This window comes from Carcharhinus amblyrhynchos, chromosome 9 (genome assembly GCF_965287045.1).
Source record: "Carcharhinus amblyrhynchos chromosome 9, sCarAmb.v2.hapA, whole genome shotgun sequence".
Taxonomy (NCBI): Eukaryota; Metazoa; Chordata; class Chondrichthyes; order Carcharhiniformes; family Carcharhinidae; genus Carcharhinus; species Carcharhinus amblyrhynchos.
The window spans coordinates 87,554,127-87,580,640 of NC_137332.1; the positions used below are offsets into that span (position 1 = coordinate 87,554,127).

The following is a 26,514-nucleotide window of genomic DNA, read 5'->3' on the forward strand; positions in this document are numbered from 1 at the left end:
ATGGATAGGATAGAGGTGGAGAGACTCTTCCCGCTCAGAAAGGACAGTAGGACTAGGGGGCACAGCCTCAAGATAAAGCGGGGGCGGTTTAGAATGGAGTTGAGGAGGAACTTCTTCACTCAAAGGGTGGTGAATCTCTGGAATTCTCTGCCCGTTGAAGTGGTGGAGGCTACCTCGCTAAATATTTTTAAGACACGGGTTGATGGGTTTCTGATAAGAGAGGGGATTAAGGGTTATGGGGAGAGGGCGGGAATGTGGAACTGAGCCACGACAGATCAGCCATGATCTTATTGAATGGCGGGGCAGGCTCGAAGGGCTAGATGGCCTACTCCTGCTCCTATTTCTTATGTTCTTATGTTCTTCCCTACCAAGACATCAACGAGCTATTGCAGAAAGAGAATGGTTCTTTGGCATACTGTTTCCCCAATATGGAGTAGCTAAAGTGTGAAATTCTGCTTCTACGCTCCATTTTGGAACAATGATACATCCTTTGCTAAGGTTAATGATGAGACTGTAGCCAAGAGCACTGTGGTACTTCAACACAAATTGGCATTGGATTATGTCTCGACAGCAAGGGGTGGGATCTGTGCAATGATTGGATCAGATATTGCATGTACATACCAGACAGTTTGGAAATATAACTAATATGGTTAATTATATCGGGAAAGAGGTGGAAAATCTCAAAGACTCTGAACATTTACCTGAGGTGGTCAGCTCTCAGGCTGGCTAGGTTCCTTGAGAACATCAATCCTACAAGGGATTGCAGTATTCCTCAATGGTGATCTTGGCATTGATGATGCTTGTCAATGTAGTTAAGTGTGCCTGTGCAAGGTTGTTCAAGTCCATAGAAGGGATGGTACCAGTGATGGCAGTTGAGTTGAGCAAGCAAGAATATGAAGGGCACAGGAACAAGTATTGGGATACTTCTATTTAATGGCCTTAACTTGAGTATAGCTAAGGGCCAAAAACAGAGACTGATTGGGGTAGTATAGAATTCTTAGTATGAGGCCCTTCATTTTAATTTTATTATAATAAGTAGAGTAGGTTAAGGTAATTATGAAGCGCCTTATATACATATAGTGAGAATTCACAATGTGCCTGGAACAAAATATGATCGGCGTAACTTGTGGGCCGAACGGCCTGTTTGTGCTGTAGCTTTTCTATGTTTCTAAAATATGCAAAGGTTTTATAAACTGCAAAGGTATTATGAACTGTATAACCCTAAATTAACCAAGTATTAAGATATAAACTTAAATTATATTTTCTATATATATCTGTGCTCCGGATGCTCCGGTTTCCTTTCACAGTCCAAAGACATGCGAGTTAGGTTGATTGGCCATGCTAAAAATTGCCCTTAGCGTTCTAAGATGCGTAGGTTGGAGGGATTAGTGGGTAAATATGTAGGGATATGGGGGTAGGGTCTGGGTGGGATTGTAGTCAGTACAGACTCAATGGGCCAAATGACCTCTTTCTGTGCTGTAGGGTTTCTATGATGATTTCTATGATAATTTCTATGATGTATTGCACTTGGAATATAGTATTCGATTTTGGTCACCACATTACCAAAAAAATGTGGAGACTTTGGAGAGGGTACAGAAAAGATTTACCAGGATGTTGCCTGGTAAGGAGGGCATTGGCTATGAGGAGAGGTTGGAGAAATTTGGTTTGTTCTCACTGGAACAACTGGAAACTTGGTTTGTTCTCACTGGAATTTGGTCCCTGGAAGGGTAGAAGGTTTTAGTTAAGTTGGGCAGCATGCTCAGTGCAGGCTTAGAGGGCTGAAAGGCCTGTTTCTGTGTTGTAATTTTCTTTGTTTTTTGTATTGTGTTCCTTGGCTAACCTTGTTCTGAATGCAGAATGATGGGAAACACAGTGGTAGACAGACCAAATTTTTTCAATACAGTGGAGCACAGAAAGTCAGCTTCTCTTATCTGTTTTTGGATATGCAAAAGCAAGTTTAATTGGCCTGCTATTTAAGGGAGTTAATTCATTCATAGGTAGCGAGCAGTCTCTCAAGCTGATAAATGAGACCCTGCTTCCAGCGAAAGAGTGACTCCTTTCACCAACTAAAGTTTGCAGGTATTCGTTATGGCCTTGGACACTGGTAATGACATGGGTTAGGTTTCCTAGGTAAAGAGAAAGGAACCTACATGGGCAATAAGCTAATAAACTCCTATTCCTCTTGACAGGTAGAACGTTATTGGTTGAGGTAATAATGTTGAATGTTGTTGAGTGGACCCTCCAGCCTGATTGATGAGAGTAGGTATAATATTGAAATGTTCAGAGTAATATAATAATTTTACCTTGCAATATTAGCTCAGAGAGGACAGTTAACCCTCCTTGACTGTATCCCTCTCCTGATGCATGCATTAGCAAGTAAATTCCTTTTCATTCTTTAATTATATACATCCCCTCCCTATCTCTGTAACGTCCTCCAGTCTCGACATTCCCTCCCTATCTCTGTAACCTCCTCCGGCACCCTATACCCCCTCCCTATCTCTGTAACTTCTCCAAGACCCTACAGCCCCTCCTTATCTTTGTAAACTCCTCCAGATCCTACACCCCCTCCCTAATTCTGTAATCTCCTCCAGCCCCTAAACCCCCTCCCTACCTCTGTAAACCGCCCCCCCCCCCCTACAGTGTCTACACCCCCTCTCTATCTCTGTCTTTTGTATTCTATGTATTGATTGAGTGAGGTTCAATAAGTACAGAGCACCCCAGGGATACCTGAAAAAATTCCTCTTACGACTGTATACATTGATCACTTCCCAGGACAGGTACAGCATAAGGTTAGATACACAATAAAGCTCCTGCCATGCTACCCTATCACAGACTCCCGGGATACTTACAACACAACTCCATTAACACTGTCCACATCAACACTGGGTAGCATGTTGGCACTGGTTAACACTGCTGCTCACAGGGTTAGGGACCCAGGTTCAATATCGTCCTTGCGTGGCTATGTGAGTGGAGTTTCCATGCTCTCCCCGTGTCTGCATAGGCTTTCTCTCAATCCAAAGTTTGATTGGCCATACTAAACTGCCCTTTGTGTCAGGAGGATTAGTAGGGTAAGTATGTGGGTATAAGGAGAGCCCAAAGATGTGCTCTTAGGCTGACTGGTATAACAAATTATCCCTAAATTATCCTCCCCTTAATCTGGTTTCCAATGGGGGTACCATAAGCATAGACATGGGTCAAGGGTGGAGGAGGAAAAACACATTGTTAAGATGGCGGCGCGGGCTCGTTGGGCCGAAGGGCCTGTTTCCCATGCTGTGTTGTTCTTTATCACATCCAGAACAGGTATAGCATAGGGTTAGATACAGAATAAGGTTCTCTCTATATTGTCCTCATCATACACTCTCAGGACAGATACAGCACAGGATTGGATACAGAGTAAAGCGCCCTCTGCAATGTCCCATCAAACACTCCAAGGACAGGTACAGTGCAGAGTTAGGCTCTATGAAATAAGCAGTCCCCATAAAACACTCAATGGACAGTTACAGCACAGTTTAGATACAGAGTAGAGCTCCCTCTATATTGTCCTTATCAAATACTCCCAGGACAGGAACATCACAGATTTAACTAAACATAAAGATTCCATCAAACAATTGCAGGATACGTACAGCAGGATAGAAATAGAGCAAATTTCATTCTACACCGTCCCCATCAGGCACTTCTAGGACAGCTATAGCACAAGGTTAGATATAGAGTGAAGTTTTCTTTACACTATCCACACCAAACACTTCCAGGAGAGGTGCAGCATGGGATTAGATACAGAGCAGATTTCCCTCAGTCCCCATCAAACACTTCTGGGACATATACATCACAGGCCTAGATACAGAGTAAACTCCCTCTGCATTAACTCCATCAAACAATCCCAGGATACATACAGCGCAGGGTTAGATACAGAGAAATGTTCCATGTACATTGTCCCCATGAAACATTCCCAGGAAACGTACTGCGCGGTATTAGATAAACACACAAAGGACAGAAATAACATAGGGTTAGGTACAGACTAATGCTCACTCTGCACTGTATACATCAAACAATGTAAGAAGTCTCACAACACCAGGTTAAAGTCCAACAGGTTTATTTGGTAGCAAAAGCCACTAGCTTTAAAACTAGCTTTAAACAGGCACAGCATGGGTTTAGATACAGAGATAAGTTCTCTCTACCTTTTCCTCAAGAAACATTCCCAGGACAGGGGTAAGATATAGAGTGAAGTTCCTGCTACACTGTCCAGCTCAAACATTCCAGGGACAGGAACAACACAATGTGAGATACAGAGAAAAATTCTCTCTACGCTTATCAAATTAAATACTCCAAGGGAAGGTATCGCATGGGGTAAGATTCAGAGTAAAACTCCCACTACACTGTGCCCATCAAACTCTCCCAGGATATGTACATACAGGATTAGATACAGAGCAAATTTACATCTACACTATCCTCAACAAATACTCCCTGTGCGGGTACAGCATGGGGTCAGTTATAGAGTCATGGAGGTTTACACCATGGAGTTACAGTCATGGAGGTTTACAGCCCAACTTGTTCATGCCGCCCCTTTTTTTAACCCCTAAGCTAGTCCCAATTACCTGCATTTGGCCCATATCCCCCTATACCCATCTTACCCATCTAACTGTTTAAACACTTTTTAAAGGACAAAATAGTACCTGTCTCTACTACTACCTCTGGCAACTTGTTCCAGACACTCAACACCTTCTGTATGAAAAAGTTGCCCCTCTGGACACTTTTGTATCTCTCCCCTCTCATCTAAAACTTGTGCCCTTTAGTTTTAGACTTTCCTACCTTTGGGAAAAGATATTGACTATCTAGCTGATCTATGCTCCTCATTATTTTATATTTGATTTTAAGATCATCCCTAAGCCTCCTGCGCTCCAGAGAAAAGAGTCCCAGTCAATCTCATCTCTCCTTATAACTCAAACATCAAGTCCCGGTAGCATCCTAGTAAATCTTTTCTGCACTCTTTCTAGTTTAATAATATCCTTTCAATAATAGGATGACCAGAACTGTACACAATATTCCAAGTGTGACCTTATCGAGTAAAGTTCCCTCAACACAATCCATCAAACACTCCAGAGCAGGTACATCATAAAAGCAGAGTAAAGCTCCCTCTACACTGTCCCCAGCAAAAAAACCCTGTACAGCACAGCACAAGACACAGCATGAGACAGAGTTAAGCTCGCTCGACAATGTCCCGATCAAAAACACCCAGGACAGCGACAGCACAGGGTTAGATGCATAGTCCCTCTCCACTGACCCCATCAAACACTCCCAGGACACAGCACGGGGTTCGATACACATTAAAGCAGCGTGCCTTAATGACTATCACCCAGTGGCTCTGACATCCATCGTTATGAAGTGCTTCAAAAAGTTAGTCATGGCACAAAACAATTCCAACCTCCCAGATTGCCTGGATCCATTGTAGTTTGCCTGTTGTTGCAACAGGCCTCACAGAGTCAGGGACCCAGGTTCAATTCCCGGCTTGGGTCACTGACTGTGCGGAGTCTGCACGTTCTTCTATGTCTGCGTGGATTTCCTCCAGGTGCTCCAATTTCCTCTCACAGCCCGAAAGATGTGCTGGTTAGTTGCATTGGCCATGCTAAATTCTCCCTCAGTGTACCAGAACAGGCACCGGAATGTGGCAATGTCAGGATTGTCACAATAACTTCATTGCAGTGTAAGCCTACTTGTGACTCTAATAAGTAAACTTCAAAAACTTTACAGCTCAGCCTTCAATACAATTATTCAAAAATTCCAAATTCCGAGGCCTGGAGCTCAGTTCCTCCCTCTGCGACTGGATCCTAGACTTCTTAACCTACAGACTGCAATCACTAAGGATAGGCAACAGTATCTTCTCCATGATTATCCTCAACCCCAGTGCCCCACAAGACTGTGTCCTCAGCCCCTTACTATACTCCTTATACACCTGTGACTGTATTGCCAAATTCCCCACCAACTCGATTTTCAAATTTGCTGATGACACCCTCATAGTGATTCAGATCTCAAACAATGATCAAACAGAGTACAGGAAAGAGACAGAGAATCTGGTGCGACAAGAATAACCTCTCCCTCAATGTCAGTAAAATGAAGGAGATAATCAACAAGTTCAAGGAGCATAGCGGAGGGTGTGTCCCTGTCTAAATGGGATAGAGTGGAAATAAAGAACAAAGAAAAGTACAGCACGGGAACAGGCCCTTCAGCCTATGCCGATCGTAATGCCCTAACTAAAAAAAACCCTTCTGCTGTTACTTAGTCCAAATCCCTTTATTTCCTCCCTATTCATGTACCCATCCAGACGCCTCTTAAATGTTGCTAATGTGCCTGCTTCCACCACATCCTCTGGCAGCGCATTCCAGGCACCCACCACTGTGTGCGTGAAAAATTTCCCTCACACATCTCCCTTAAACGTTCTCCCTCTCATTTTGAACCTGTGCCTGTTGTAATCAACAGTTCCATCCTTGGAAAAAGCCTCTGACTACCTATCCTGTCAATGCCTCTCATGATATTGAAGACCTCTATCAGATCTGCCCTCAGCCTCCGTTTTTCCAGTGAAACAATCCTAGTTTATTCAACTTCTCCATGAGACCAGGCAACATCCTGGTGAACCTTCTTTGCACTCTCTCCAAAGCTTCCATGTCTTTCTGATAATGTGGTCACCAAAATTGCATGTAATACTCCAAATGCAGCAATATAAAACGATATTTTATATACGATTATTAAGAAGGCATATGGCATGCTTGCTTTCAACAGCCGGGGCATTGAGTACAGGAGTTGGGAAATCATGTTGCAGCGATATAAAATGAGGTTTTATATAGCTGCAGCATGCCATATGCCTTCTTAATAATCTTAGCCACCTGTGTGTCCAAAGTGATTAAGAAGGTATATGTTAATATTCCTAAGGGTTCTGTCATTTACAGTATTATTCTTTCCCAAATTTGATCCTCCAAAACGCATCAGCTTTGTCCGGCTTAAACTTCACCTGCCATTTCTGTGTCCAAGTATCCAATCTATCTATGTCCTGTTGTATTCTCTTACAATCCTCAGCACTTACAGCAAATCTGCCAGTCTCCGTGTCATCCGTAAACGTACTAATCTGACCACCCACATTTTCCTCCAGCTAATTTATATATACTATAAGTAACAGAGGTCCCAGCACTGATCCCTGAAGAACACGACTAGCTATAGATCTCCATTCTTAAAAACATCCTTCCACTGCTACCCTCTGTCTTCTATAACCAAGCCAGTTCTATATCCACCTAGCCAGCCCACCCCAAATCCCATATGATTTCAGTTTTTGTATCAGTCTGCTATGTGGGACCTTGTCAAACATAGAGTCATAGAAGTTTACAGTATGGAAATAGGCCCTTTAGCCCAACTTATCCATGCTGTCCCTTTTCAACCCCAATTGTCCGCCTTTCTAAATTCCATATAAATTACATCCACAGCCCTTCCCTCATCAATTATCTTTGTCTCTTCTTCAAAAAACTCAATCAAGTTGGTGAGACATGACCTTCCCCATACAAAACCATGCTGTCGTCACTAACTAATCCATTTTCTTCCAAATGTGCACATAACCATTCCTTCAGTATCTTCTCTATAAGCTTCCCCACCACAGATATCATGCTCATTGGCTCATAATTAGCCAGATTATCCCTGAGTTCTTTCTTAAACATCGGCTATTCTCCAGTCCTCTGGAACCTCACCTGTGGTCAAAGAGAATGTGAAGATATCTGTTAAGGCCCCAGCTATTTCTCCCCTTGCCTCCCACAGTAACCTCTGATAGATCCCATCTGGCCCCAGGACTTGTCTACCTTAATGCAATTTAGGAAACTCAACACTTCTCCTTTGATATATTGATATCCTCCAGAGCTTTCACACACCTATCCATGACCTCAATATCCGTCATGTCCTTCTCCTTGGTGAATACCGATACAAAGTACTCAAAGGGTTTCACCCACTTTCTGTGGGTCCATGCATAACTTCCCTCCACTGTCCTAGAGTGGGCCTGTTCTTTCTCTTGCTACCCTCTGCTCCTAATATATTCATAAAAAGCCTTGGGATTTTCCTTGACCCTGTTTGCTAAATACCTTTTTTAAGAAGGCATGGTCTCTTTTTGGCACCCCCAATTCCACATTTAAGTTTCTTCCTACTTTCACTAAAGTCCTCAAGGCCTTCATCAGTTTTTCGATGCCTAGACCTGTTGTATGTTTCCTTTTTGCTTTTGACCAAGCTTACGATTTCCCTTGTCATCCATGGTCCTGAATCCTGCTATTTCTATCCTTCATTTTTGCGGGGACATGTCTCAGCTGCACTTCAGTCAAGTGGCCTTTAAAAGCCTCCAGCATGCCAGGTGTGGATTTGCCCTCAAATAGCCATTCCCAATCCACATTCCCCAGTTCCTGTCTAATTTGGAGTATTTGGCCCTCTGCCCATTTAAGCACCCGAGGGCCATTCTTGTCCTGACCCATGACTACCCAAAATCTTTTGGAATTATGATCGCTAAGCCCAAAATATTCTCCCACTGAAACATCGATCACCAAATGGTAAAGACCTTCAAGCTTTTAGGTGTCCAGATCACTTGTTACGACACAGAGACTGCTCCCCTGTTGAGAAGTCACACCAAATCCCCCAAAGAGGAATACTTCACTTCGTAATCTGTTAGAAGTGTTTGGGGAAGGTGTGAACTGTTCTTCATTAACGTTTAGAGGTTAATTCAAAGAAATACCTGACATTTACAATTAACAACTTATTTATTTAAGTAATAGGGAACTTTAATCGGTATAAAAGTAAGATACTGCTGTAATGTTGTTCAAATAAATACAAGGTCCATTCATTAACAAAAAAAAACTGAATTTAGTCACTCTCAAAAAAATGTGCAACCAGGTTTTGTGGCTTTGGAAAACTTTTGGAGTCCCTCTGTTGATTCCACCATCTATAAGCTCTTTCTTATTTGGTAAGCCTTTGTTAGATGGATGATGATTTCTCTGAAGAGATATTTGAAGTTGGCAGAGAGCTGCTCTTTCCCTCTCTAGGCTTTGAGAGATGGCAGCCCTTCAGTTGAACTCCTCTTTATAACTGCGATTATCAATTTTCCGACAACAGGATTGGCCTGATGTTGTCAGCAAAAACAAATTCAAATTTGATAACTTCCTGTTAGCTGAGTGCCTTCTTTAAACTGATAGGCTGAATTCAAAATTCAAAAGCCTACAAAGAGAACCCCAAATTGTTACAAATTTACTGTCTGTGTACCCTATATGCACTTGCATTTTAAGCCTCTAAGCATTGACACAAAACTAGCTTTTAAAGGGACCACACTTCACAATCTCAACTTTGCAACACACCAACAACCTGTCCCAGTCCCTCTACACCAACGCATTAAGAAAGCTCATCAATGCCTCTACTGTCTCAGGAAGCAAAGAAAATTCAGCCTGTCTGCTACAACTCTCACCAACTTTTACAGATGCACCACAGAGAGCATCCATTCTGGATGTACCACAGCTTAATATGGTCACTGCTCTGACCAACACCACAGGAACTACAAAGGGTTGTGAATATAGCCCAGTCCATCACGCAAACCAGCCTTCCCTTCACTGATTCTCTCTACAATTCCTGCTGCCTTGGAAAAGCAGCCAGAATAATCAAGGACCCCACGCACCATGGACATACTCTCATCTACCTTCTTCCGTTGGGAAAAAGATGTAGAAGTCTGAGGTCATATACTATCTGATTCAGGAACAGCTTCTTCCTGGCTGAGTTTTGAATGGACCAACTTTATATAAAGTATAAAGTATACCCTAGCTATGACTGTAACACTGCATTCGGCACCCTCTCCTTTCCTTCTCCCCTATGTACTCTATGAAAAGTATGCTTTGTCTGTATAGTACACAAAAACATTACCTGTGACAGTAATAAATCAAGCCAAAAACATAGTAATAATCCCTCTACACTGACATCATTAAACACTCTGAGTACAGATACATAAGGAGTTAGACACAGCTTTAAGCACTGTCTACAAAGTCCACATCAAATACTCGCAGGAAACATACAGGAGGAAGTTAGATACATAGTAAAGCTCTCTCTACACTGACTGCATCAAAAATACCCAGGACAGGTGTACAGCATGGGTTTAGGTGATAAAATGAAACTGTCTGTAGACTGTCCCAGTCAAACATTACGGAACAGGCACAGCACAGGGTTAGGTCTAGAGTAAAGCCCCCTCCGCACATTTCCAATCAAACACATCCAGGACTGATACATATAGGATTAGATACTGAGCAAAGTTTTTCCATTTTTCTATAGGCTGCCCAATATTAACAGGGATGGCGAGGAACAGATAGGGAAACAGATCCTGGAGAGATGTAGTAATAACAGAATTGTCGTGATGGGAGACTTTAATTTCCCAAAAATAGATTGGAATATCCCTAAGTAAGGGGTTTGGATGGGGAGAAGTTTGTTAGGTATGTTCAGGAGGTTTTCCTCTTGTGGATAAGCCTACAAGAGGAGAAGCTGTACTCGATCTGGTACTGGCTAATGAACCCGGACAAGTGTCGGGTCTCTCAGTGGGAGAGCTTCTTGGGGATAGTGATCATAACACTATCTCCTTTATGCTAGCATTGGAAAGAGATAGGATCAGGCAAGCTAGGAAGGTGTTTATCTGGAGTAAAGGGAAATATGAAGCCATCAGGAAGGAAATTAGACGAGTAAATTGGAAGGAGGTGTTCTCGGGAAAAAGTACCGAAGTAAGGTGGCAGATTTCCAAGGAATGTTTGTCTAGGGTTCTGCACGACAACATTCCAGTGAGACAGGGAGGTTTTGGTAGATTACAGGAACCACGGCGCACGCAGGTTGTAACGAACCTAGTCAAAAAGAAAAGTAAAGCGTACAAAAGGTTCAGAAAGCTAGGAGACGTTAGAGATCTAGAGGAGTATACGGCTTGTAGGAAGGAACTTAAGAAGGAAATTAGGAGAGCCAGAAGGGGTCATGAGAAGGCCTTGGCAGGTAAGATTAAGGAGAACCCTAAGGCATTCTACGAATATGTGAAGAGTAAAAGGATGACATGTGAAGGAATAGAAACTATAAAATGTGAAGGTGGGAAAGTTTGTACAGAACCGGTAGAAATAGCAGAGGTACTTAATGAAAACTTTACCTCGGTATTCACGGTTGAAAAAGATCTGGGTGGTTGTACTGCAGGCTTGCGGCAGACTGAAAATATTGAGTATGTGGACATTAAGAAAAAGGATGTGTTGGGAGTTTTGAATAGCATCAAGATAGATAAATCGCCGCGTTACTGTGGGAGGCCAGGGAAGAGAACCTCTGGCAATGATCTTTGTGTCGTCGATGGAGACGGGAGAGGTTCCGGAGGACTGGGGGATTGCGAATGTGGTTCCTATATTCAAGAAAGGGAATAGGGATAGCCCAGGAAATTACTGACTGGTGAGTCTAACCTCAGTGGTTGGTAAGTTGATGGAGAAGATTCTGAGGGACAGGATTTATGAACATTTAGAGAAGTTTAGTATGCTCAATAGTAGTCAGCACAGCTTTGTCAAAGGCAGATCGTGCCCTACGAGCCTAGTTGAGTTCTTTGAAAATATGACTAAATACATTGACGAAGGAAGAGCGGTAGATGCGATTTATATGGACTTCAGCAAGGCGTTCGATAAGGTCCCCCATTGCAAGACTTCTTGAGAAAGCAAGAGGGCATGGGATCCAAGGGGCTATTGCCTTGTGGATCCAGAATTGGCTTGCCTGCAGAAGGCAGAGAGAGTGGTTGTAGATGCGTCTTTTTCTGCATGGAGGTCGGTCACCAGTGGAGTGCCCCAGGGATCTGTTCTGGGATTCTTGCTGTTTATAATTTTCATAAATGACCTGGATGAGGAAGTGGAGGGATGGGTTGGTAGGTTTGCTGATGACACGAAGGTTGGTGGTGTTGTGGATAGTTTGGAGGGATGTCAGAAGTTGCATCGTGACATAAATAGTGTGCAAGACTGGGCGGAGAAGTGGCAGATGGACTTCAACTCGGATAAATGTGTAGTGGTCCATTTTGACAGGTCAAATGGGATGAAGGAGTCTAATATCAAGGGTAAGACTCTTAGCAGTGTAGAGGATCAGAAGGACCTTGGGGTCCGCGTCCACAGGACTCTTAAATCGGCCTCGCAGGTAAAGGATGTGGTTAAGAAGGCGTATGGTGTACTGGCCTTCATTAATCGAGGGATTGAGTTTAGGAGTTGGGAGATAATGTTGCAGTTTTATAAGACCCTCGTCAGACCTCTCTTGGGATACTGTGCTCAGTTCTGGTTGCCTCATTACAGGAAGGATGTGGAAGCTATTGAAAGGGTGCAGAGGAGATTTATAAGGATGTTGTCTGGATTGGGTGGCATGCCTTATGAGGATAGGTTGAGAGAGCTCGGTCTTTTCTCCTTAGAGAGACGAAGGATGAGAGGTGACCTGATAGAAGTGTACAAGATGTTGACAGGTATAGATCGGGTGGATTCTCAGAGGCTTTTTCCAAGGCCTGGAATGGTTGCTACGAGAGGACACAGGTTTATGGTGCTGGGGAGTAGGTACAGAGGAGATATCAGGAGTAAGTTTTTCACTCAGAGGGTGGTGGGTGAGTGGAATCTGCTGCCGTCGGTGCTTTTGGGAGCAAATTCAATAGGGTCTTTTAAGAGACTTCTGGATGAGTACATGGATGCAAATAGAATTGAGGGTTATAGAACATAAGAACATAAGAAACAGGAGCAGGATTAGGCCATCTAGCCCTTCGAGCCTGCCCCGCCATTCAATAAGATCATAGCTGATCTGTTGTGGCTCAGTTCCACTTTCCTGCCCTCTCCCCATAACCCTTAATCCCCTCGCTTATCAAAAACCCATCAACCCGCGTCTTAAAAATATTTAGCGAGGCAGCCTCCACCACTTCAACGGGCAGAGAATAGGTAACCTAGTAGGTATTGATACCATTGGTGCAACTTGTGGGCCAAAGGGCCTGTTTGTGCTGTAGTTTTTCTATGTTCTATGTTCTATTTTTATTCATGTTAGTCTTGTTTTGTGCGGCGTGGTGGGGGTACAGAGGAAAAGGGGGATTCCTATGTTCATGGCGGGGATGGAGGGAGTGCTGAAGGAGAAACTTGAGGTGTTAAAGAGGGGGCTGAGGGAGGGGGACTGCATTGGGTAGAATCTTGAAATATTCTGTAAATGTCTAGAGCGTAATGGGTAACAAGGGATATGTACAGGCTCTTCGGAGACCAGGGATGCTATCCATGTGTGAGAGAGTAAAATTGCATCTACACTGACTAAAACAAATACTCCTAGGACACATACAGCACAAGGTTATACACAAATAAAGTTGCCTCTACACTGCCCCATCAAACACTCTCAGGTCAGGTACAGCAGAGAGGTAGATACAGACTAAGGCACTATCTAAACTGCATACATCAAACACTGACAGAAACAATAGTGTTATTTATAGAGAAAATTCTCCTCTATGCTTACACCATCAAAAACTTCCAGAACAGGTGCAGCACAAGGTTAGATACAGAATAAAGCTCCCTCTCTGCTGGCCCTATCACACACTCCCAGGACACTAACAGCATAGGGGTTGACACAGAGTAAAGTTCCCTCAACACGGTCCCCATCAAACACTGGCTGGCAACGCTACCACAACTGTTAGCACTGCTGCCCTACAGTGACAGGGATCTGGCTTTAATTCCAGCCTTGGTTGACTGTTTGTGTGAAGTTTCCATTTTCTTCCTGTGTCTGCATAGGTTTCCTCGTACACTCCAAAGATGTGCTTGTCAGGTTGATTTGCCATGCTAAACTGCCCTTAGTGCCAGGGAAGTTAGCAGGGTTATGGAGATAGGGTTTGGGTGGGATTGTTGTCAGTGGTTGTTTGATGGGCCAAATGGCCTCCTCTGCACTGTTGGGATTCTATGACTTCCAGATCAGGTAATGGATCCTTTAGTATAGGATTAGTTACAGACTAAAGCACGCTCTACACTGCCCCATCAAACACAGCCAAGACAGTTGCAGCATGATTTAAGTACATAGTAAAGATTTTACTACACTGTCCCCAACTCCCAGAGCAGGGTACATCAAGGGATAAAGAGTCAATCTCCCTCTGCAGTGCACCATGATCATCCAACACACCCAGGACAAGTACATGTGGGGTTAGATAAAGGGCAAATTTCCCTCTACATTGGCCCAACAAACACTGTCTGGGGAGGTATTGCATGGGAACAGTAACTGAGTAATGCTCCTGCTACACTGCCCCACCACTACTCCCTAAACAGGCATAAACATGGTTAGATACAGAATAATGCATTCTCTACATGTATATATCAGACACACCCTGGACAGGAACACAGGCTGAAATACAGCAAAAATTTCCCTCTACATCAAACACTCCAAGGATAGGTACAGCACAGGGTTAGATGTAGAATCACACTCTATTTACACAGTCCATATCAAACACTCCCAGGACAAGAACAGCCCAGGGTTAGATACTAAATAAAGCTCCTTCGACACTTCCCCATCAATCCCTCTCAGAACACTTAGAACAAGGGGTTAGATTCAGAGAAAACTCCCTCAACACTGTCCCCTTTGTGGCCAAATTGCCTGCAAAGATTTAACTTTTAATAATGCTGAAAGATCTTCAGTCAAGCAAACTTGATATTTAGCCAAAGTTGTTTTTTAAGGATGATGGGATTTCCAATGGTAAGAAGTCTCACAACACTAGGTTAAAGTCCAACAGATTTATTTCTAGTAAAAGCCACTAGCTTTCAGAGTGCTGCTCCTTCGTCAGGTAAGTGGGAGTTCTGTTCACAAACAGGGCATATAAAGACAGAAATTCAATTTAGAAACTAATGGTTGGAATGCAAGACTTTACAGGTAATCAAGTCTTAAAAGTTACAGACAATGTGAGTGGAGAGAGCATTAAGCACAAGTTAAAGAGATGTGTATCAAATGCTATGACAACGGATGAATGAACACCGCTCGACAATCACCAGGCAAGACTGTTCTCTTCCTGTTGGGGAACACTTCAGCAGTCACGGGCATTCGGCCTCTGATCTTCAGGTAAGCATTCTCCAAGGTGGCCTTCACGGTACATGACAGCACAGAGTCGCTGAGCAGGGACTGATAGCCAAGTTCCGCACACATCAGGACGGACTCAACCGTCTTGGGTTCATGTCACACTATCTGTAACTGCCACGACTTGCCTGGGCTCACAAATTCACACTAACTGTCCTGTCTGGAGACAATACACATCTCTTTAACCTGTACTTAACACTCTCTCCACTCACATTGTCTGTACCTTTAAGATTACCTGTAAAGACTCGCATTCCAACCATTATTTTGTAAATTGAGTTTGTGTCTTTACATGCCGTTTATGAACAGAACTCCCACTTACCTGACAAAGGAGCAGCGCTCCGAAAGCTAGTGGCTTTTACTACCAAATAAGCCTGTTGTACTTTAACCTGGTGTTGTGAGACTTCTTATTGTGTTTACCCCAGTCCAATACCGGCATCTCCACATCGGGATTTCCATGGCCAGATTGGCTTGGAACTCATCAAAGGACGTGATAGATGTCATAGGTTGTTCCCAAATAAAAAAACTTGCTTACAGACCTTTTGGAGCCTGTGTTTCTTTATATGGGCATTGAGCCTAAAAATGATGGGGTCTGGCGGATCCCAACCCTCTGCACTGCTCTATCTAACCTGGCCTAACTGAGCAATGCAATTTGGTTTCTGATCAATTCATTGGCCGGATGCCAAGGAACGTTTGGGTTACAAGAATGTTAATACAAAGAGCTTGTGTTCATTAAAAAAACACTGGGATTAAAGATCACAGAACAAGACAACATTTGGAAGAAGAAAAGGCTGATTTCTGTGCAGCAAAACCTTGGCCAGGTTTCATATGCAAGTGGAAATCAGCCTTAAGTTAAGTAATGGATAGTGAGTATTTTGTTTGTGCATTTCAAGCTTTAACTATTTTCAAAGTAGCTACAAAATAAAGAATATTGTGCTTAAATATTTAAAATTTACTTAGTACCTTTATTTGTGATTCGAGATTAAAACACACAGGTTTGTACAACACGTTCAAAAATACCGAAGTCAGGTATAGCACCAGGTTAGACAGACAGTAAAGCTCCCTCTATACTGTCCCCAGCAAACACTCCCAGAACGGGTACAGCATGGGTTTAAACAGAGAATAAAGATCCCTGTACACTGAGCACATCAAACACTACCAAGACAGGTACAGCACAGGGTTAGGAACTGAGTAAAGCTCCCTGATCACTGATCCCAAGAAACACTCCCAAGACACATACAACACAGGGTTAGATAGAGAGAAAATTCTCCATTAAACACTCCCAGGATAGCATCAATATAGGATTAATACAAACTAATGCTTCCTCTACACTGTATACATCACACACTCCTAGGACGGGTACAGCACAGGTTTAAAAACAGAGTAAAGATCTATCCACACTGTCACCATCAAACAATCCCAGGACAGGCACAGTATGATGTTAGATATAGAGTGAAGCTCCCACTATACTGTGCCATCAACTACTCCCAGGACAGACACAGCATGAGGTTAGATACCAAGTACAGGTCGCTCTACACTGTCCCCATCAAACACTCCCAGGACACATACGGCGCAGGGTTAGATACAATGTGAAACTCTTTCTATACACGCAAAGCAAGGGCTTTGACAGGGTACCGCATGTACTTTGTTGCAGAAGGTTAAATTTCAAAGGATTCAGGGTGAGGTAGCCAATTGGATATAAAATTGGCTTGATGACAGAAGACAGAAGATGGTTGTAGAGGGTTGTTTTTCAAACCAGAGGCCTGTGACCAGTGGTGTGCTTCAGAGATCAGTGCTGAGTCCACTGTTAATTGACATTTATATTAATAATTTGGATGAGAATATAGGAGGCATGGTTAGTAAGTTTGCAGATGACACCAAGATCGGTAGCATAGTGGACAATGAAGAACGTTATCTAGGATTACAACAGGATCTTGATCAATTGGGCCAGCGGGCTGATGAATGGCAGATGAAGTTTAATTTAGATAAATGCAAGGTGATGCATTTTAGTAGATCAGACTAGGGTAGGACTCACTCAGTTAATGGTGGAGAGTTGGGGAAGTTATAGAACAAAGAGATCTGGGAGTACAGGTTCATAGCTCCTTGAAAGTGGAGTTACAGGTGGATAGGGTGGTGAAGAAGGCATTTGGCGTGCTTGGTTTCATTGGTCAGAACACTGAATACAGGAGTTGGGACATCTTGTTGAAGTTGTACAAGACATTGGTAAGTCAGGGTGTTTTTTGCTGGGGACATTGTAGAGGGAGCTTTACTCTGTTTTTATGATGTACCTGCCCTGGAGTGTTTGATGGATTATGTGTTGAGGGAGCTTGACTCAATAAGGCCACACTTGGAATACTGTGTACAATTCTGGCCACCCTATTATAGAAAGAATATTATTAAACTAGAAAAGAGTGCAGAAAAGATTTACTAGAATGCTACCGGGACTTGATGGTTTGAGTTACAAGGAGAGGGTAGACTGACTGGGACTTTTTTCTCTGGAGCAAAGGGGTCTTTGGACTGATCTTATAGAGGCTTATAAAATAGTGAGGGGCATAGATCAGCTAGATAGTCAACACCTTTTCCCAACAGTAGGGGAATCTAAATCTAGAGGGCATATGTTTAAGGTGAGCAGGGAGAGATACAACAGGTTCCAGAGGGGTCATTTTTTCACACAGAGGGTAGTGAGCATCTGGAACGAGCTGCCAGAGGCAGTGGTAAAGAAGGTACAATTTTGTCTTTTAAAAAGCATTTAGACAGTTACATAGGTAAGATTGGTGTGGAGGGATATGCACCAAACGTGGGCAATTGGGTCCAGCTTAATGGTAAAAACTGGGCAGTATGGACAAATTGTGCTGAAGGACCTGTTTTCATGCTGCAAACCTCTATGACTCTCTACATCAAATATTCCCAGGACAAGCACTCCACAGGTTTGGACACCAAGTCAAACTCCCTTGACACTTACTCCATCAAATACTCCCAAGAAAGGTACAACACAGGGTTAGGTACAGGCTAATGCATAGTCAGAGGCTTTTTCCCAGGGTAGAAGTGTCAATTACAAGGGGACACAGATTCAAAGTGAGGGGGGGGGGGCAGTTTTTCACACAGAGTGGTAGGTGCCTGGAACATGTTGCTAGGGGGGTGATGGAAGCAGGCACATTAGCAATATTTAAGACCCATCTGTGTGGGTGCATGAATAGGGAGGGAATAGAGGGATACAGTCTGAGTAAGGGCAGAAGGATTTTTTAAAATTTAGTTAGGGCATCATAATCGGCACAGGCTTGGAGCGCCAAAGGGCCTGTTCCTGTGCTGTACTTTTCTATGTCTTTATTATCCCGATCAATCACTTAGATGTAGACTAATGCACCATGCACACTGCATACCTCAAACAGTCCAAGGACAGGGATAACACAGTATTGAAAGGGAGTGAGGATGATACAATTGACTGTAACAGGATGTAGATAGGCTAGCAGAAAGGACAGATACAGTGTATATGAAATTTCAGGAGATGCATTTTGGCATAAGGGATAGTCAGAGGCAACACAAATTAAACGTTTGTTGGGGAGGCAGTGGGGTAGTGGTATTGTCACTGGACTAGTAATCCAGAGACCCAGGGGTAATGCCTTGGAGACTGGGGTTCAAATCCCATCATGGCAGATAGTGAAATTTAAACTCAATAAAAATCTGGAATTAAAGGTCTAATGATAACCATGAAAGGTTATCGATTCTTGTAAAAACCCATATGGGCGGTATGGTGGCACAGTGGTTAATACTGCTAGACGCCCACATTCAATTACAGCCTTCTTGGATCACAGTCTGTGAGGAATGTGCACGTTCGCCCACGTCTATATTGGTTTCCTCCAGGTACTCCTTTTCCTCCGACAGCCCAATATGTGCAGATAAGGTAGTTGGCCATGCTAAATTGCCCCTTGGTGTCTCAAGAATCATAGATTAGCAGGGTAAAAACACGGGGAAAGGATGGGTTATGAGTCTGGTTGAGATGCTCAGTCGGAGGGTTGGTACAGATTTGGTGGGCCGATTGGCCTCCTGCTGCACTGTAGGGCTTCTATGATTCACTGATGACCTTCAGGGAAGGAAATCTACCATTCTTACCTGGTCTGGCCTATCTGTGTCTCCACAACAATGTGGTTGACTTTAAATGTTCTCAGGGATGGGCAGTAAATGCTGGCCCAGCCAGCAACGCCCACATACCATGAATCAATAAAAGAGTGACACAATTCAAAAGAGTGTGAAGACAGAAGGAGCTGGAGTACATATACATCAATATTAGAGGCTGAGTGGAGACAATGAGAGAGGTTAGCAAAGCATATGGCATCTTCAGCTTTATAAATTGAGACATTGAGTACAAAAGCAGGAAAGATTGCGATTCACTAGATGCTGCTGGGATGGAACATTTAAATCACGAAGTGAGGTTAGATAGGTTTGCGTTGCTTTTGTTGGAGCAGAGAAGACCTGATCGAGGTGTACAAGATTATGAGACACATGGCAACACAGTGGCAAAGTGGTTAGCACTACTGTCTCACAGCGCCAGGAACCTGGGTTCAATTCTGGCCTCCAGTCACTGTCTGTGTGGAGGTTACACATTCTCCCCATGTCTGTGTGGGTTTCCCCCAGGTGCTCCGGCTTCCTCCCGCAATCCAAAGATGTGCGGGTTAGGCTGAATGGCCCTGCTAAATGACCTTAGTGTCAGGAGGATTAGCAGGGTAAGTAATAAGTGAGGTTATGGGAATAGGGCCTGGGTGAGATTGTGGGCGGTGCAGACTCAATGGGCCGAATGGCCTCCTGTAGTGTAGGATTCTATAATCAAGTGGATAAAGAGCACTTAGTTGAAAGGTCAGTCACAAGGACGTAGGATCAAGGTAAGGAGTAGGTGGTTTAGGGGGGATGTGAGGACAAACCTCTCAATCCAGAGGGTGGTAACTTGTCTGGAATGCACCACCTGGAAGGGTGGTAGAGTTGAGTTGCCTCATGTTCATCTGGATGAGCACTTGGCACATCATAACATTCAAGGCTATGGGTAAAGGGCTGGTTAATGGAAATTAGGTGAGAGATCAGGTGTTTCCCACGTGTCCCCATCGTGCCCTCACCAACCCCACCCTATTCCAGTAATCCAGCACATTTAACATGGCCAATCCACTTAATCTGCACATCTGTAAACTGTGGGAGGAAACCAGAACACCCTGAGGAAAAATGCAAATTTCACACAGCCATCAAAAACTGGAATTGAACCAGGGTCTCTGTTGTTGTAAGGTAGCAGTGCTAACCACTGTGCTGCCTTCAAAACATATGGATTCTTGCGGCTTTATTCAAAAGCAGGCGCCTCAAATCTTAACCTTTACCTACTTTAAACAAAACATTATTTGTCCCTAACCAGATGTTAACCCACATCTACATTCTGGCCAAGAATTACAACAGACACACACATACACGTACTCTTGCATATATGTATAGATGCACACATGGGTTGCAGACACCTTACCTGTGGTAAAGGCTGCAGTTACAGGTTGGCTCTGTCCATGCTGATGGATGCCAGTGATTGATACCTGGTACAGTGATGCGGGTCTCAGGTTCTGCAGGGTGTAATGGCTCAGAGTTGGTTGTAGTCTCAGCACGGTCTTCTCACTCGCCCCACTGGCTAGTCCATACGACAGCAATACATGGTCAACATGGGCTCGTGCAGGTGTCCATTCCACAAAGGCAAAAGTATCAGCGACATCCCTGATGATGATCTGATTTGGCCCGTCAATCACTGAACACAGGAAGAAATGGGCAGCTGTCTCCAACACAGAATGAATGCACATATGGAACACAAGTCCAACCCCACTGGGGGACATTGAGAAATGGAACAGATTGTCAGCAACTTACTCCAGACAGAAGATCAGCTTGTTTTCCAGACTCAATCTTAGCAAGGCCAGCTTTCATTGCATATCCCAGTTTCCCTTAGAAACTGTTGGATCCATTACTCAAACCTTTGCAAATGTTAAATACAACTGAATGATGATTTCAGATTCAGCGAAGATACAACCATGTTAGTATAGGACTGCGGTCATATATGGACAACAAGCTTGTCATGGACAAGCTGTGTTTTATGAAAATCTAGCAGCTTTGTGAGCATTTTTCCTGTGTCAGCTTCTTATTAAAACTGAAATCAAATACTCAAACAAATCACATTCAGGCATGGACTCACAACACATTATTAGTCCAATAACTAAACTGTGACAGATCCATCCAGTATGAATGCGCTGAATGTTATCAAGTTCTAATGAAATATGAAACAAAAACAGAAAATGCTATAGGAACTCAGCAGGTCTAAGAGAGAATAGAGCCAATGTTTCAAGTCAGGATGAACTTTCGCCAGAGCTGAAGGTAAAGAAAATCAGACAAGATTTATACTATGAGGGTGGGGGGGCTGTAATTAACAAAGGGCATGTAAATAGTGATGATAAAGGCCGAGAAAGGTGCTAAAAGCGTCCATTGACTGGCAGAACCCTTAAGAGTATTGATAGACAAAGAGATTTGGGTGTACAGGTACACAAGTCACAGAAAGTGGCAGCATAGATGGGGAAGGTAGTCAGGAAGGCATACGGCATGCTTGCCTTATCAACCGGGTGTTGAGTTTAAAAGTTGGCAAGTCATGTTGTAGCTTTATAGAGTCTGAGTTAGGCTGCACTTGGAATATAGTGTTCAATTCTGGTTGCCACATTACCAGAAGGATATGGAGGCTTTGGAGAGGATACAGAAAAGATTTACCAGGACGTTATGAGGTAGGGAGGGTATTAGCTATGAGGAGAGATTAGAGAAACTTGGCTTGTTCTCACTGGAATGACGGTGGTTAAGGGGCAACCTGATAGAAGTCATAGAATCATAGAAACCCTACAGTACAGAAAGAGGCCATTCGGCCCATCACGTCTGCACCGACCACAATCCCACCCAGGCCCTACCCCCATATCCCTACATATTTACCCACAAATCCCTCTAACCTACGCATCTAAGGACACTAAGAGGCAATTTAGCATGACCACTCAACCTAACCCGCCATCTTTGGACTGTGGGAAGAAACCAAAGCACCCAGAGGAAACCCACGCAGACACAAGAAGAATGTGCAAACTCCACACAGACAGTGACCCAAGCCGGGAATCAAACCCAGGTCCCTGGAGCTATGAAGAACAGTGCTAACCACTGTGCCACCGTGCTGCCCTACAAGACTATGAGAGGCACAGACAGATTGGATAGTCAGAAGCTTTTTCCCCAGTGGAAGAGTAAATTACTAAGGGGCATAGGTTTAAGGTGTGAGGGGCAAAGTTTAAAGATGTGCAAGGCAGGTTTTTTACACAGAGAGTGGTGGGTGCCTGGAGCTCGTTGTCGGGGGAGGTAGTGGAAGCGGATACGATAGTGACTTTTAAGGGATGTCTTGACAATACATGGGTAGGATGGGAATAGGGGGATATGGGCCCAGAAGGGTAGAGATTTTTAGTTCAGTCGGGTAGCATGGTCAATGCAGACTTAGAGGGCCGAAAGGTCTGTTCCTGTGTGTAATTCTCTTTGTTCTTTGTTTATTAAGTGATTGGAATGTGTGAATGGCAGAACAAAAGTATAGATTGTTAGGCGACTACTTAAGGAATGTGGCAGTTGGCCTGTGGTGGTGGTGGGGGCTAATGTAGTTTGGAGGCAGGATGGAGAGCGAGATTTCATCAGCAGTGGAAAAATAAGAATAAGAATAAAAAGTGATAAAATGGATGAATGAGATGGAAAGAATAAATGAAAAAAAATAGAAATGGGGACAGAGGGGAATAATAGAGGGGAAACAGAGGGGATAACAGAGGGGAAATAACAGAGGGGAAAAATAGAAATGGGGACAGCTCATGCCTTCCAGACTGAACACTGAGTTCAACAACTTCAGAGCCTGGATACTCCCTCCACCTATTTCCATTTATTTTATTTCTTTTCAGCTTATTCATCTATTTTTATTCTTATTTTTGTTTTTCCACTTTTGAAATCTCGCTCTCCATCTTGTCTCCAAACCAGAGCACCCTACCTCCTGCCACATTCCTCAGTCCCCTGACAATCTGTAGCTTTGTTCTGCCATTCACACATTCAGATCAGTTAATGGACGCTTTTAGCACCTTTTTCAACCTTTATCGTTGCCATTTACAGTCCATTTGTCCAAAAATAGCCCCTCACCTCATAATATAAATCTTATCTGATTTTCTTTGCCTTCAGCTCTGATGAAGGGTTTTCCTAGCTTGAAACATTGGCTCTACTCTCTCCCCACAGCTACTGTCAGACCTACTAATCTTCTCCAGTATTTTGTTTTTGTTTCAGATTCCAACAACTGTAGTATTTTGCCATTCTCATTAAATATGTTATTTTGTGATGTTAGAACATTAGAAACTCTATGAATCGTAGAATCTTACAGCACAGAACCCATTATGTCCATACCAGAGCCAAAAGCTATCAAGAAAGATTGCTCTTTTTCAATAGCCGTCCAGATATTTCATTTTCTACTTTTATCCAAAATCCTGCAAGTTGCCCTTTACTTTGATCAGCATTGTGCCATTGTTGTCATGCATTACAATACTTTTCCAATTATCCATGCATTAAAAAATGTAAAAGAAATGTCCTATCAGTCTATGCTGTCATGTTTTGTGCTGTGATTAAATTAATTGACAGAACTGGCTTAGTTAAAAATAATGTGTTTTTGAAAATTGAAAAGAAACTCAGCATTTCTATTAATTGAAAGACATTCTTGCTTTGAAATGGAATTGGGACACCATCTGGCCTGTCAGTTTTAAACAATATCGCTTTTATGATAGTTGGAATCATTATGAATGCTTGGCTGGGTTTCAAAAGCTCTCCAGGATTCAGCTCAGCAGGTGGTCTATTGATCGAAGAATGACTGACAACTTTAAAATGGTTTATAGAATTTTCAGCCCCTTACCCTCACAATAACATAGAATAGAATTTTCCTTGATCTGGTTTCTTGCTTCTCATAAGCACAAGCAGTTAAAGAATCACATTTACTTCTACGTTGGAGAATGTTTTGTTTTTCTTACCAATATCTGTGATGCAGTGCTTGAATTCAGGGATTATTAGAATTTCAGATGTGTATTCTTTTCCAGTGATTTAAAAATAATTTCCATTGCTATTGCATGGTTTAGCAGGCCTGTACTCAGTGCACACAGGGGTAAGTGGCTATGGAGGAAATTGAGAAGTCATGAATGACAGGGTCGGTGGGGTTGAGGTATCATCACGGGCAATCTTGAGGGCATGGGCTGTCATAAGGGGCACGGGTGGTGGGTGGAAGGGGTGAGCAAATGAAAGATGCTACTCCAAGGGCTTTGATATGAATTTGGCAACTGGGCTAGTATGCTGGAGAACTAAGATAGGCCTGCTAACCATCCTGTCAAAATGTCATCTGGAAAGAAACGTTTGACCAATGTTCATTTTAGTAGTTTTATTATAATAGACGTCTTAAAACATGAAATTCTCATTACATCACTTTTTCTGCTGGCCCTTTGAAATTAATTTCCTTTTAAAATGGAATTTTAATTTCCTTTTAAAATGGTCTCCACAGTAACAGCAATAAACTGAAGACCCCATACACAACTGGCCCACACCCCATACTCCAACTATCTTGGTCTCATCACCACCAATCACTCCTTCCCCGCTGCTTCCCTCCCACCTCACACCCCTGCCTGTCATTTCTGGAACACTTTCTTCTCAAGAGCCTTGAGCATATCATTTTGGTCAACACATCAAGCAACTCATTCAGACATTGGCACATAACATTTAACATTTCCCAACTGTTCAAACAGTGGACATACAAGATTAGCTGATCACCATTCGAGGATGAGCAAGGGCATTCTCCCTGTAGTAAAAAGAATTAATTCCATAAACAGCATTAAAATAATTATATAATCAGGACCCCATGTTAAAGACAGTGTGTGTGTGGAATTGTACCCCAATGAGAGTGTGTATGGAACCTGCATCCCAGTGAAAGTCAATGTGTGTGGAACCCATACCCTAGTAAGAGTCAATGTGTGTTGAACCTGTACCCCATTGAGAGTCAGTGTGTATGAAGCCCTTACATAAGAACATAAGAACTAAAAGCGGGAGCAGGCCATCTGGCTTCTCGAGCCTGCTCTGCCATTCAATAAGATCATGCTGATCTTTTTGTGGACTCAGCTCTACTACCTGCCCATTCACCATAAATCTTAATTCCTTTACTGTTCAAAAACATGAACTTGCCTAAAAAACATTCAATGAGGTAGCCTTAACTGCTTCACTGGGCAGAGAATTCCACAGATTCACAACCCTTTGTGCATGAAGAAGTTCCTCCTTAATTCAGTCCTAAATTTGCTTCTCCTTATTTTGAGTCTATGCTTCCTAATTCTAGTTTCACTCGTCAGTGGAAGCAATTTCTCTGCTTCTATCTTATCTATTTCCTTCATAAACTCTTTTGTTTGATGACATATGACCAATGACATAGGTAGGAAAAGTGAAGAGGTCCGGAAAGGAGAATATAGGGAGTTAGGAAGGGAGTTGAGAAGAAGGACTGCAAAGGTAGTAACGTCGGGATTGTTGCCTGTGCCACAAGACTGTGAGAGTAAGAATGGAATGAGGTGGAGGATAAATGTGTGGCTGAGGGATTGGAGTGGGGGCAGGAATTCAGGTTTCTGGATCATTGGGACCTCTTCTGGGGCAGGTGTGACCAGTACAAAAAGGACGGGTTGCACTTTAATCCCAGGGGGACCAATATCCTGGCAGGGAGGTTTGCTAAGGCTAATGGGGAGAGTTTAAACTAGAATGGTTGGGGGGTGGGAAATCAAATTGAAGTGACTGGGAGAGAGGAGGTTAGCTCACAATTAGAGAAAGCTTGTCAACAGTGTGAGAGAGAGGACTGGCAGATGATAGAGAAGGGGAGCACTCAGACCGAAGGTTTGATATGTGTCTATTTTAAGAAGTGTTGCGAACAAAATGGATGAGCTTAGAGCATGGGTCACTACTTGGAAATGTGATGTGGTGACCATTACAGAGACTTGGATGTCTCGGGGACACGACTGGTTACTTCAAGTGCCAGGTTTCAGATGTTTTAGGAGGGAGGCAAAAGAGGTGGGGGAGTGGCACTGTTGATCAGAGATAGTGTCAGGGCTGTAGAAAATATGGATGCCATGGAGGGATTGTCTACGGAATCTCTGTTCTTAGAGGTTAGGAACAGGAAGGGGTCAATAACTTTACTGGGTGTTTTCTATAGGTCATCCAATAGTAACAGGGATGTTGAGGAGCAGATTGGGAAGCAGATCCTGGAAAGGTGTAATAATAAGAGTTGTCATGATGGGAAATTTTAATTTCCCAAATATTGATTGGAATCTGTCTAGGGTAAGAGGTTTAGAA

General features: G+C 43.2%; 1 protein-coding gene across 5 annotated transcripts in view; it reads right to left on the reverse strand.

Annotated features, from left to right (window-relative positions):
• The window catches only part of tnr (tenascin R (restrictin, janusin)), a 281,530-nt gene that overhangs the window by 114,786 nt on the left and 140,230 nt on the right, over window positions 1–26,514 (reverse strand). For 4 of the 5 annotated variants that reach the window (XM_080196056.1, XM_080196053.1, XM_080196054.1 and 1 more), the window contains one exon: window positions 20,600–20,869. The exons of the other annotated variant lie outside the window; for it this stretch is intronic. In XM_080196056.1, coding sequence (XP_080052182.1) covers window positions 20,600–20,869 — 270 coding nt within the window. The remainder of the gene's footprint in view (window positions 1–20,599; window positions 20,870–26,514) is intronic. 5 annotated transcript variants of the gene reach the window in all.